The sequence below is a fragment of the Phaenicophaeus curvirostris genome, chromosome 6, assembly GCF_032191515.1.
Source record: "Phaenicophaeus curvirostris isolate KB17595 chromosome 6, BPBGC_Pcur_1.0, whole genome shotgun sequence".
In the NCBI taxonomy this organism is placed as follows: Eukaryota; Metazoa; Chordata; class Aves; order Cuculiformes; family Cuculidae; genus Phaenicophaeus; species Phaenicophaeus curvirostris.
In genome coordinates, this window is record NC_091397.1 from 52,648,236 (window position 1) to 52,662,920 (window position 14,685).

At 36.3% G+C, this 14,685-nt stretch overlaps 1 protein-coding gene across 3 annotated transcripts in view; it reads right to left on the reverse strand.

The window, feature by feature from the left end:
* The window catches only part of PLCL2 (phospholipase C like 2), a 92,952-nt gene that overhangs the window by 11,145 nt on the left and 67,122 nt on the right, over positions 1 to 14,685 (reverse strand). The window contains exons 4-5 of one of the 3 annotated variants that reach the window (XM_069860185.1): positions 12,131 to 12,206; positions 128 to 237 (exon numbers count right to left, since the gene is read on the reverse strand). In XM_069860185.1, the coding sequence (XP_069716286.1) occupies positions 128 to 237; positions 12,131 to 12,206 (186 nt within the window). Of the gene's footprint in view, positions 1 to 127; positions 238 to 12,130; positions 12,207 to 14,685 lie in introns of those variants that run through there. The other 2 variants (XM_069860186.1, XM_069860188.1) reach the window with 2 other exon arrangements.

The window sequence follows — 14,685 nt, forward strand, 5'->3', positions numbered from 1 at the left end:
ACCGAATAGTGATATAAAACAGAATAAATCCAGTTAAACCGTGACACAGAATAATGACCCATAACAATATTAAAATATCACTTGTGAATGGAAAAACACAGTAACTAACCAAAGGAAAAGACTTTACCTTTAAAATTGTAATGTTCCACGTAAAACTTTCTACTGATTTTTGCAGTTTCCTTTCTTTTAAGCCTTCTCGTGCTCCTATATTGTGCAGGTTTTCATGAAACTCCATTGCTGTAGAGAATAAAAAAGGAAGGAATCTAGTGTCTATTTTAATGCATTTTTTTAATCCACAAAAATAGTGATTTGAAACTGATAAGGCAAAAGGATAGTGAAAAAGTTTCAGAAATTTTACTCTTCAAGCACAAATGTATCTGATCTAGTAATGTGAGAAGTTATACAAAACAGATCTCTCTAAGCCAAAATACACACTCAAGTACCTGCTGGGTCACTGCTGTACAAAGCTGTAGCAAAGTAAACATTTACTATAAAAAAGTATTCTTTAAGTACAACTGATATTTTGTGCCTTATGTAAAAACCTTTTTATGAGTTGCTATAGAATGGAAACAGTAATTTCATTAAATACCCTATTCCAACAAATTTCTTTGGTGCCTTGCTTTTCTATGCACTAAATTTACATCAAAGTTGTCCAGCTAACAGCTTATATGCTGGGAGCAGCTGAGAAAGTAACCTTCTCACCTTATCCCTGAGGAAAAACGGAATAGCTGTGAAGGAGTGCCAAGTGAACAACCAAGGATATTTTACCACATCCATGTAAACTACTGTGTCCACAAAACCTATATCTGACAAACTCCAAATCAAAAACTTTTGGCAAAATTCAGATTATTTTCACCTAAACACTAAGCAGAGTGACTAGAGCTTTAGTTTTAACCCAGCGCAGTGCACACCTATAAGAAAAATAATTTGTTTTCCCTATAAAAGTCATATAAAAATAAATTTGAAACAGTTTCCTTCATACAGGGGAAATAAAATGCCCCTCCACAGGTACACACATCAACCCAACATGGATTACAGCAGCTCTCCCTATGGAAATCACACATTACATTGAGCTCTCAGGATCTCTATCAGCAAGAACATAAAGGGTATTTTGAGAGCAAAACTTGGCAGGAGGCTGTGACTCATATCTATAAAGGTAAAGCCCAGGAGTAGCTTAATTACAAATTATAATTTAACCATTTTGATTGAGATCTTCTGTTTGCACAGTGAGTATAAGTGCTTCGAAATTTACCTGTAATTAATTACCATGGAATAAGCATACAAACCTACACTGGCTGTCAATCCTACAGTAGACTGATTTTAAGGACATTATAGTACTATTTTTACTATATTCCCCCAAAACAGGCTTCCAACAGGTGAGGAACTAAAGTTCATTAATCCACCACAGGTTTTAAGTATCTATTTCCTGTTCACATTATCTAGAAAAATAAACTCCTGACACGATCATGGAAAGATTATGCACAGATCCATATTTACAGCATTACACCTCTAGAACCACTGCAAAAATACAGATTTTTCTGATCTTTAGCATGAATTCAGGTTCTGCTAAACTCTTGGAGTTTTGTACCGCATTTTCATCTTTACAAATATTGCCCTTCAAATCCATAGCTACTAGCCATCACTAATAACCTTGACCCAAAGCTGCTCACAGAGACATTAAGAATAATGCTGAGCACCTGCATGATTGATGTGAAATTGCTTCTTTGTAGATTTCAGATTATTCTTATGTATACAAAATCATAAGTATCCCAAATGTTGAGAAAGAGCAGCTCTTTTCTGGTTCACTGACTACCTTGCGTGGTGACTCTGCCCTCTTCACACTCATGCTACGCTATATTTCTGTTCCAGCAAAGCCATTCCACACCAGCTAACTATTTCTGGCAGTTAGCAGCAACATCTCAGTGGCCTTTTCAGGAAATGAAACAAAGTCATCCTACCAGGGCACACACATGTAAACTCTCAAAGAAGTGCCTCCTGTTTAAATAGCACTAATCATCCTCATCTTCAACATTTATTACAGAATGGATAAGGCAACTCCTCATTAGCTGCTAAACTAAAGCTATCCCATAATAAGTCTAAACGTACAACCTGGGACAAGTAGATTTGATTTTTTATTTCTGCTTCTATTATTGGTTTGCCCGATAAATTGAAATGGACTATTTCAACTCTCAGTCTCAGATTTTCCATCTGCTGAATGGAATGAATGATATTCACTATGCAATATACGGACAAATTAATTTTAGAGCATGAACGCAGAACAGCATTTAACGGTTGACTACATCTCTCTTGGTATTCCCCTTCTATGTCCCTGCTTGGTTTTCTTACATTTTGCTTTGGAACTATTTGATGCACTAGTAGTGCAAAGTAACAACAAAAGTGTTAAATTCCAAAATGAAACTGACTTTGCAGAAGATTAACAGAAAAAGGAAAAAACAGAAAAAATCTTTTCATTTACTGTTAAATTAAAAAAAAATCAAAAATATGTCCACATAAACTCATGTAAAAATGCCTTTAAGATAAGCTTGCAAATAAAACTGAATGTGAATATTTTTAATAAATACACAGAATTTTGTATTTGCCTGCAAGTAAAAATTCAGCTCTTGCTCTCCTCAAAATATAGTACGCAAATTACTTTTATGGGGCTTAATTACTTCTAGAATTATTAGTCCGTTAGTCACTTTGAACTGCCCGAGAGCTCCTGTATTACAAGAGGCAGAATACTAACCTGATTTAGCACTCTTAATATATTTCTGCATATACCACCTGCTTAATTCAAAAAGCATAAATTACTCATGTTTTCCATTTACACTTGCAGATATTTAGAAGCACGTTAGCTACAAGTTGCTCAGTGATCACAAAGATTGCACACAATGTGTGTTCAGATGGAATTACCTGGGTTCTAATTTCTGCCCATCGCAAAAGTGTTCTTATCTATAATAAAATTATTATTGATTGCTGACTTGAGCCAGAAAGCTCAGTTCTAAAAAAAATATATTTTGATTAGAGATGTCCGCTTTACTAAAATCCTTGTTTACACAGAATCATTGAGGTTGGAAAGTACCTCTGAAGATCATCTAGTCCAACCGCCTTGCTGCAGGCAGGGTCAGGTAGAGCAGATTTACCAGGACTGTGTGTTCAGTTCAGTGTAGAAAAACACCAAGGGTGGAAAGTCCACTCTCTAGACAACTTCTTCCAGTGTTTGACCATCCAAGAATCCCATTGAGCCTTCTCTACTCCAGGCTGAACAGTCCCAGCTCTCCCAGCCTCTCTTCTTGTAAAAGATACTCCAGTTCCTTAACTCATTTTGACTGCGTGCTGGACAGTAAGTCCGTATCTTTCTTGTACTGGAAAGCCCCAAACTGCACTAAACACTCCAGATGTGTCCTCACCAATGCTGAGCAGAGGGGAAGGACGTCCTCCCTCCGTCTTCTGGCAATGTACTTCCTAGCTACATTCAACTTGTTGTCTACCAGGACACCCAGGTCCTTTTCTCCGAAGCTGCTTTCCAGCCAGGCAGCCTCCTGTCTCTACTGGTGTGTGGATAGGGTCATTCCTCTCCAGATACAGGACTTACTTGCCACATCCCCTTGCTGAACCCTTCTCATGGGGTTCCTGCTAGCCCACTTCTCCAGTTTGTCCAAGTCCCTCTGCAGCACAACCACCTGCTGTATCCAACCTCCTCCAAGCTTTTTATCTTCCGTCAAGTTTGCTGAGGATGCATTCTACCCCACTCTCCAGGTAATAAAAGAAGGCGTTTAAGCAGTTGTAGCTCCAGGATCAACCCATGGGGCACACCACTAGTGACTGTTCTCCAGGTGGACTTCATGTTGATGATCACAACACTTTAAGCCTGGCTGGTCAGCTGGTTTTCAGTACACCTCACTGCCCATTCTCCGACCTCTACTTCCTTAGTTTGTCTATGAGGATGTTATGAGACCATGCTGAAAGCCTCAGTAAAGTAAAAATAAAATACAGCTAACTGTTTTCCCCTCCTCCATTAACCCTGTCATGTCATTGTAGAGCGGTGTCAGGTTGGTTAAGCCTGATTTCCCCTTTGTAAATCCATGCTGACTTTTCTCAGTCATCATCTTGTCCCTCATGTGACTGGAAATGGTATCCAAGAGGATATATTCCACCATGTTCCTACGGACTGGCTTTGTCCTACATTTCACCCTTCCTGAACTTGTTTAAATGGGGTAACTCTACTGCTTATGACAGCACGATGATGTTCCAAATGTCATTACTTGATTCTCTTTTGAGTTCCCGCTTGTGGAATATTAGGGCACTTAGTTTGCATAAGCTGCATTAAGAAGTCCAATCACCCCTATCCCACTGTAAGTAACAGCCAGCTGACAGAAGCCATACAATTTCCTAAGTGCTTGCAAAACAAAACCACTTCCAATCTTTCATAATTTGTTTCAAGTCTTCCATGTTAAAGGCCAGCTGAGTATTCACCCCAGCTATTGTAAGTCATGTAAGCACACAATAAATACAAAAAAACCAGCAGTAGCATAATTTAAGAACAGGTTTTTAAACCAAACAAAACAAAGCAAACAAATTTTCCTAGCCATAATCAAACATTTCAAAGCACATCCTTCTCTGCTGCAGTACACCTGCTGTTTTCAAAGCATTCTCATAAGCAATCCTTCCAAATACTTATATTCCCCTTCACTGCTGAATCACATTTCTGGTTCCCCAGTTAATGCTGATTAGTTTAGTTTGAATTTGACAACCGTCTGAGCTTTTGACTCTCTCTCAGACCTTCCCCACAACCCTGGAACGCATTAGATGGCTTTAACACTTCCTCATCCCTCCTGGGAATACCTTACCATTCAAGATACTCTTCTGAAATGTTATGTACAGTTCTTCCTCCCATTTTCAATAACTTCAAACAGCATGAGGAAAAGAGAAGTGCTATAAAGCTCATCAATGCAAAAGAAACCCTATATTATGTGAGGAGACTTAATAATTTGCTTGGTTGGTCTAGAAAAAAGAAACCCAGAGGAGGAGTAATTGTTCTCTAAATACACATCAGCCAGGTAAGACCTTGGACATCAAAGAGTCATTTCAGCTAAAGGACTAATGTCCATCAGTGAAATTGGAATTTTTGTAAAATTTATAACCATTCTAGATGTGATTCTGTAAGCAACCTTGAAAAGCAGAAAATTACTCAAATAAAAATCTAATATTCATTTTAATGCAGAACTTGACATGATCAGTGTCTAAAAACTGTACTGGGAGTAGACTTCAGGACCTTCCAGTCCTGTGTTTTCTCAACCTGCATGACGAATCCTCTAAATAATACTACACGGGAGACCTAAACCTGCATTAATTTATGCTCAGCACATTCTCATGGAATGTTTGTCTATGAACTAAACAAGAATCGGTGTGACAGTATAGCAATTGGGATGTCTTATTCCTATGACGTACTTTAATAATGAAAATCTCTTGGAACTCATCATATTGACTAAAACATGACACAGTAGGCAACATAAGTGAGTCTGCTATTTTTAAACTAAATGAAACACATATATTGCATATACTACACAAGCAGCCTTAAGTCACTGAGCTGCATGTGTTTATATTTTTGCTTTTTTTACTGTACAACACATATCTTTGCTGGAAAACTCTGATCAGAACTAAATTTTTATTAAAATCAAGATGTGAAAAAAAGACTGAAACATGAAGAATTTTAGTGTGTGCATAAGGCAGGAGTTCAGACTGTTTGGAACTCCAATTTGTTTGTTTTTGTAAGAGGTACTACCACAAAGCTCTGGCATAAAACCTTAGTTTATAGGAAAAAAAAAAATCATACCTTTTCTTTAACTGTGAGTTGATACATTCATTTTTCAAGGAATCCTTAGCAAAACAGGAAGCACAACACTTGCTATACTGTATTTCTAAAGACAAACCTCTACTTGACATACTCATTTGTATTCTTTGATGAAAGCTTTCGTGCCAAGAGCATGATTTACAACCTAGCTGAGACGTGCCTACACAACAGGTGGGCTCCTTCTGGCATTGGATTTTTCTCTCAACAAAGAGCTTTATCCATTAAATACCACAACTTTGGCAATAAATGGATATACTGAGTTGGCCTAATATGAAATGGGTAGCAAACAACATTTGTCTATACCTATATAAAATACACACCGTCAATACTGAAAGTAAGCACTTAAACTTCAGTCAAGTCAAATATATTTTATTTCACTCTTGGTAGAACACCTCAACTTAAAAGCAAATTAAATACTTTTCAAAAGAGCAATAAATAGTAAAAATTAAATGAACATTAAATATTTTCAAAATGCCAGGAAAATACTATGTACCTCTTGATTAGGTCATGACATATTGCAGCTCAACTACTATATGCACATTTACCTTGAATGATAATGATGTTCCTGTGAACAATCTGCATATACAGATCTGTTCTTTAAAAGGAAAAAAATCCAAGAAAGTACTTCATACATTAAAGCATTTCTTCCTATACTGAATAGTTTAAATGGTAATAAAGGAAAGGAAAGAACTCTAGGAAAGAATTTAAGCTGTAAGTACTCATTTCCACAAATAAATATTTAATCTGCACATACAACCGCTACACATGGCCACATCTTTGAAATCCAAGGCTTCAATTTTTTACACCATTAATTTATTTCAAATTGTATTCCCCAAACTCTCAGGTACTTCAACCTCACGAACAATTCCCTCTTAAAACAAATTTTATCAGAAAACCAATTAGGAAAGGAGTCTGGCTATCAGAACACATCAACAATAAAACAAATAAATCATGTTAGTGAAGCAACAGAATTCACTATACCTGTAAATTCTCACGTATTTTGCTTCCAGAACACACTTCACAGAAAGACTTAAAATGAACCCCAATAAATTCAGACTTTGAGCACCTCTGTATTATCTAATTATTACTAACTGCAAAACCTAAGTTGTAACCAGAACAAGGATTGGATTTTCTTTAAGAACTTCCAAGCTCCTATTTCCCACTGAAGTCACCCAAACCATTTTACATCATTACTTGAGCTTCAAGAAGCTCCAGGTCTGAATTGTTTGCATTCACAATACCTATTTTAATACTTGATAATACATTAGCTAAATTAATTGTGCAGTATTTTTTAATTATTTCAACTTCTTTGGCAATGTGCAATATCTCAACAGGAAGTGGAAATGTTCCCCACAAACAGACAGCCAAGTACTGCTTCTACTTAGATGGTTAAAAACTGCCCTTTTATTTTTAGAAGTAGGAAAGAAACTCTATGCCCGAGACAACCTTCATACCCAAACATTCCTAATAACAATGGCATCATAGCCTGCCAAAATCTATCCCCTCTCCAAGGACAAAGTTAGTCTTTAGTCACCCAATCCAGTTCCATATGCAATTATAATAATTCAGTTTTCAATGCAAGACATGTTCTTTCATGTTAGGGAACTTTTATGACATAAGATGGTTACCAATCTCTTCATGAATCACTGTCATGAGAGATTCAAAGTAGTTCCAACACCCAGCTTTACTCCGTTGTGAAGCTACAAAGAAGACACCTGTGACATCTGGCCTTGATTTAATTAAAACTTAGTTACATCCAAGAGTTAGGTAAAAAGCTCCATCTTCCTCCAACGCTTTCAAGAACACTCCTACGTAACATTAACTGTCTAGACACCAAAGTCAAGAAAAAGTGTATCAAGCTATGAAACACATAAAACCCACACACCAAGACTTTTTGTGCACCTCCAAAAGAGCAGACTTTACTATTCCACATATGAAGCCACAGTTTAAATGTGGCTTCTAATTAAAAAGCAAAGCTTGCTAATGAGAGGCAGTATTTCGGAAGACATGAATTGACACATCACTTTTGCTGCACCTTAAACTCTTTGTTTGGGTGGACTCTAAGTCTAAAGCCAATTTATAATAGATTGCAAGTGATAGGAACAAATAGTAACAGAAACAGCTCAGAAAACACCTTTCATTGAAAGGCTTAAGCAGTAACAGTGAGGAACTGAGAGTTATAGCTATTAGAACAAAACTGATTTTATGATCTTATTTTTCAACTACAAGAAGTATCTGCAGTCCTTGTACGGCCACAATCCTAAACTTTTCTCCATGAAGCTGAGATATAACTTCTTCCTAATGGATACTGTATACTATGTTTATCTCTGACAGCATTTAGAATGGCTGGGTATTCCCTCTCTTGAAACTGTACCCTGTTTCTGACACCAGTGAAGGAACACTTTGAGTATGTGCTACAAAATGTATTCATTTTATGCTGTCTTCTACTTGCACTACTTAATAAACCAAGTCTCTGCTGGTTTAGCCACTGTACAGATGGAATAAATAAGACAGTGCCTGCTCCAACAAGTCAGAATCAAAGTATGAGGAGAAAAAAAAACAGAACAGATGGATAAATAAAGAGTGGAGAGTACAAGGAAGCAATGTAAACTATTTTGGTTAAGGTGGTAGGAGGACATGTGTCAATCTAGCTCTATTTGTGGGATAATTTTAAAATCTAGTTCAAAGAAAGTAGTCTGGTGGATGTTTAGAGGGAGCCTGTGGGACAACATGATAGAATGTATGATGACGATGGCTGACAATCTATCAGGCAGTGGTAACTCTTGCTAAGAAATGAGCAAACACCAGAGAAGTGAAAGCAGTTCAGTCCTGACGTACAATGAGGAAAAAGTAGAGAAATTAATATAGGGAGAGACATCATCAAAATGACAGCCAGGCAAATTATGTACATACAGCAAAACTATACTGGTCAAACTCAGAGAAAAGGACAGCGTAGCCAGACAGAAAGAAAACCATACAGAAAGAAAGCAATCTGAATGATCAGCACACAGTGCTGGAACACATATTTATGCATGATATTGGCAGTAAATTGACACTGTTAGAACTGTATACAATAACTTCATTTCCTGAATTAAAATAGAAAACTAGAGACCATTTACTGTAGGTATTGTCAAGGCTACTTATTCCCCTACAAACATTAATTTACCCTTACTGATGTTACATTTCACACATTGTTTTATAATTCTCAGTGTCACAAGATGCTCCTGTACTGTTTCAAAGTCATATCTACACTTGATTATGTTCAATAATTCTTTGTCACCAGCAGACTGTGTTCACTCATTATTTGCCCCACCCCAATCACTTAATGCATACTTGGAATATCAAGTCTTTTTGAGCTCTCGCTGCTGAACAACAGAAGGAATTCCTGAACCGTGGTTCTCTCTTCTAACCAGTGTTCAAGCAGTATTTAATTATGAAGCAAAAGAACGCAATGGAAGATTCAAAAGAGAAGTACAAGAATTATGTCAGTTGAGTACAAAGGAGGCTAGGGATACGGTAATATGACCTGGATATTCACATTCTTTACTCTAGAAAAGATACAGGAGCACTTAAACAGATTAAGGGGATGGACTGGATTATCTTTAAATTCTCTTTAGCACCTTAATTCTGTTTTCTTGCAGGATCTTTAGCTGGCTTAATAGCAACAATATAAATGGCAGTGTTAAAAGATTGAGAAATACAGTGGGAAGTAAAGCAAGATTATGTCTCCATATATTTTCATTACTTAACGTATCTAAAATGCTTTCAATAACTATTTAATTAAGAACAGAATGTGTTGAGCTGAAGTTGATCCATTACTATCAAGAAAATAGAGAAGTTTTTTCATATGGTTTAAAGAACCAAACTGAGAAGTTTACAGTTAAATGTTCTTAGGGAATATTAATAGCAAAAAAACTGAATTCTGAAAAGAGCCATCTCAAGAATCACATATTTGCTTATTCAACAAGTCATCAACCTAAGTGTCAAATAATGGTGCATTTACTTTAAAATTAAGTCTGAATTTCAGAGTAGTCTAAAAGTCTTACTAAACTTAAGTTAGAAAATAGTTTGAGAGAGCAAGTCCACTTTGTCTTTTTAACAGATTTCTTTTATAAGCTGGTTCATGACAATAAAAAATTACTGCTTATTGACAGCCTGAGTATCTCTTCTTATTTTAGCAGCTGTTTCACTCTTTGAGCCCCAGAACAAAAAAGCCCAGATAAGGGCATAATTTTGCTTTTAACTTATCAAGAAACTACATAGGAAAACGTATAATCTTTTACTCAGAACTAAATAGAGAGCAAGTACTGAGATCATGAGATCAATTAGACATAAGAAAATCTTTGAAAACCACTGATATTAAAAGGCAATTCAATTCAGCTCATTCATCTTTAAAGTCATTTTGACCCTGCAGGGCTAAGATTGCCCTAAATAGCAAGATCCATTACATAATCCATACTTAGGCTTATGTCACCACGTTGGAGGTTTCTCATTTAACTGAGATCAAAATCTCCATTATTTAGCACAGGCTTTAAGTCTTTAGCATCCTTAAACAAAGGATTCCTGGACCCAGCTGCCTTTCACGTAAAATAAGGTGGTAAGACTCAAGAAAATCAGACATATGCAAGTTTACCGGAATCCATATAAACTAGCAGAAAGCAATCTTTTCTGAAGGGTAACAATTCTAAAATTTGAGATAAAGTAGGCAATTAGCTTTTGCCTTACCTCTAACCAAGGATCTAACCAGCTTCAGATACTGACGAAGCTAAAAAGACACGGCACGCTGTCATCACAAAAATCGGAGAGATTCAAGACCTAAGTGTACAAGTCTGTAAGACAACATCCTTCTGGCAGCACGGTAAGATTTTGAGTTTGGTATTTTAGATAAATCTCTGCATCTACCAACAAGATATGTAAAATAATATTTTGTAACTCATGGTATTTATGATTATTTTGACAGCTTGGATTAAATAGGAAAAATTAAACTTTTCAAGTATTTTGACAGTTCTGCGTTTTCACAGAATCATAGAATAACCAGGTTGGAAGAGACCCACCGGATCATCGAGTCCAACCATTCCTATCAAACACTAAACCATGACCCTCAGCGCCTTGTCCACCCGTGCCTTAAACACCTCCAGGGAAGGTGACTCAACCACCTCCCTGGGCAGCCTGTTCCAGTGCACAATGACCCTTTCTGTGAAAAATTTTTTCCTGATTTTTTCTATCAGATACATAAAACTGTATTTGTATATAAAATGCTTTTGTCCCCACTGAGTCACACAACACATGGTTGTAGGCACTCTGACTTTCTGGCAGACTTCCTCTTTCTGATGCAAAATGTGATGCATCATTACTCTAAGCAAATTTGTAACATGGTTTAAAAAATACTTAAGAAAGATTAAAACAAAACATGATTAAGCAGCAGAGTCAGAGACACTCTTCAAAGTAACAGGGAAATCTTCAAAACTCTAAGTCCTGCTCAAATGAGAAAATCATTACAAAATATTAGGTGAAAAAAAGGCAACTTGTGAAGGGACTAAGAACAAACTACATAATCTATTTCAAATATATATCAGAAACAGGAAAAATTCCAGAGAATCTGTGGGACCAAGAGGTCATAACAAAGTTTTAAAAAGCATAATTTCTGCATGTGTGTGGTTTGAAACGCCTGCCGCAGAAGGCACATATAATTATCTGCAAAACCAGTTTTACCCTGAATAGATCAAACAGTAAGAAATGAGCAAAACTAGAGGGTATCATCCACCCAGAGAAAAGCAGGGATGAAATAACTGAACTGCTGTCATGTAACTATCAGAAGGCCAGCGAGGTACCTCTCTAAAACTCTTCAAGACATTAAGCCTACCATGAGAAAAGAGGAAAGGTTCTCATGTAGTAAAAGTGCAGATAGGAGTAAATGATAAAAAGATTTCATTATGAAGGACGATCACACTCCTTCTTTCCTGTAATCCTATGTTTGCATTTGTGGAAATTATTATATTGACCTGCTACCCTCCACATACAAAACGTTCATCATTTCCAAAGTCAAGCTATAATCCTATGGATCTTTGATTTCTATGTTTTGAAAAGTCCTTTTCACTGTTAATGAGCATGCCTAAATTAAAATAACCTGTTTTGTTTGGTGTTTTATTGTTGTTGGGATATTGGAATTTGTTTTTCTACAGTTGAATAAATAAAACAATTAATTAAAAGTTTGGGGAAAGAAAGAAAAATGTAGCAAGTTCTTTATAACTTTTTAAAATAATAGCTTGTACTTACCTGCTTTCTGACACTGTACTATCTTCTCATATAAGCTATCCGTATTTTCAACTAGAGTCCTGATGGTCTGAATCATCTGTAGAGAAAATAAATTAAAATATAGAGAAATATAAGTAAAATTAATTTTTACTGGAAATTTTTAATCTGTCAAAGATGCTTACATTTGAGCTCAAATCAATAATCTAATTTTGTTAACATAATGAATATAATCATTCTCCTGGCCATGACCAGGTAGAGAAGTGCAACGTGGCATAAAGACATAAAAAAAATTGATGGTTTTGGGCTGCGATCTGTAAACACTGAAGTAAAATATCTACTCCACAATTTATTGCCTATCAAAGGAAGTGGAAATTATACAACTATTTACCAGGTAATTAGCTTCTGGTGGCTTGGGTGAGATAACCTGGATGCAGGTTTCCTCTTCCTCACTCACTCCGACATTCAGGATGATGACCACTCACCACCCAGTGCTTCCTTTCTCCTAGGAAACATCCCATTGCTTTTCCAGATTTGTTCCTCTACATTTTCCCTTTTTGTGGCTTGACCTGTACATATGTATGAGACAACACTCTATGGAGGAAAACAATTCACTCGAGGCTGGTACTGGAGGATAAGGAAAACAGATCATTCCTTTACCTGGTCTTTCTAAACACAAAGCCTTTCCTGGAAGCTCAGCTGAAAGCACACCACTCAAGATGGAACTGTGCCTAGGGTATGTATTCAGAAGTAATGGCTCTGCTCAAGCAGACAGACTTCTCATCACTAAAACAATGACTGCTTCACATGTTACTTCTGTGGGTGTTCATGTGGAACTTTATTTTCCCTAGGAGATCACAACTGCCGTTAAAAGCAGGAATGTTATAGGGAAAACAACCCAAACCTCTCTTAACACTCTTCCCTAGAGAAAAAAATTCTTGACGAGGCTTCACTACAGCAGTCCCTCCTCACACATATTAAAACCAGCCTTTTCCAGCTGAGTGACACTGAGACTGAACATTTTTCTGAATATTGCTCTGTGTGAGGCACAAATCAATTTGGAGAAGGAAGCTTTGGATTTTTGATCATGGCAAACGGGCAGGGAAGTGAGGAAAACCAACAATATAGATGTAAACTACTCTACAGACTTGTATTCTTTTCAGTTATGCAAAAATCTGGTTTAAGTAAATGACAAAACGTTTAAAAATAATTCTAGTTCTATTATTACAATTTAAAATGAGAAATTACGCAACTCCCCAAATTTTTAGTTTAGGCTACATATAAACAACATAGAGTAACCTTAGAGTGTGTTATGGTCATCATACACATTCTGATTAACCTGTATTTAATTTCGCAGTATCTATTTATCCCAGTTTATAGTATGACAGTTTTTAAAAAAGAAATGCAAATTATAATAAATGAGGAACACATAATGACTTGATCAGGTTGCTAAGCCGCAAGTGAAATACTTTAGCCTACCCATTTTTAACTGGATTATAATGTTCACTGAAGCAAGAACTGCCTATAAATAGAATTGTGCCGATTACTAATCAGATGTAATATATTGTAGACAACTATCTAAAGAGAACAATACTTAGATGAGAGAACACTGTATTTCACCCAGATAGGCTTCTACAGGGAGCACTGCAGACTGAATATTCCCGATTTGTCGAGGAGAAAGCTGCATTTCGTTTATGTTTCATTACTATTTGATCTTTAAAACAGTATTCAGAAATTGAAATGCAGTCACTATAAAGTTGCTTGAAAGGCAAAGATTTTACCTGTTTCAATATGTATATCATGTAATACATTTGCTTCTGCAAAGCACTTAAATGAAGAGAACCAAAGTACATTTGACTTCAATCACAAATATCCTTCCAATAACTTTTGTTATTTTGCTAACTAGCCAAAGCATACTATATGGCATCCTCCACTGAACTTCTGCTACATTAAAAATCACCTTGAAAAATGAAATACTGAGCATGTATGGCTCTTGTTGTGTTAGGATGCTAACATACACTAGTAAGGACTACAGTGGGATTCTCTGTTAATAAGAATCCTTTCACCTAAGAACCTTTTTGACTGAAGTTCATGAAAGAGAGAGACCAGCTGTGCTGCTTATTCAATATATTTATTCTGGCGAAACTGTAAGAAATACTGCAACCACCCTACATTAGTCTGTTCTGTGTTCCTAAACTCACACATATAATAATTCAATTTATAAGCCATCTCAGTTAGATCCTATTTCAGACACAGAACATCTTAATTTCCTTCATACAATACATTCTACATGCACACCTAGTAATACAGAAACACTAGAGAACGAGTCTCAGCAGATTAGAAAACTTCCCCTGATTCAGAAATGAGAGAATTCAAAGGCGAATAAAAATGTCTACACCACTGCTTCTTTGTTTACTTCCATTACTGACAAAGCAAGAAAGTTGTACTAGTTACACCGAAGAAAGAAATGAGACTAATTGCTGTATTAGTGCTCTTTTATCATGGCTGGCAAGTCTAACGCGGAAGAATTTATAATAATGAGCGGATTGAATATTTCACAGTTTGGGTATGGAAAGTTG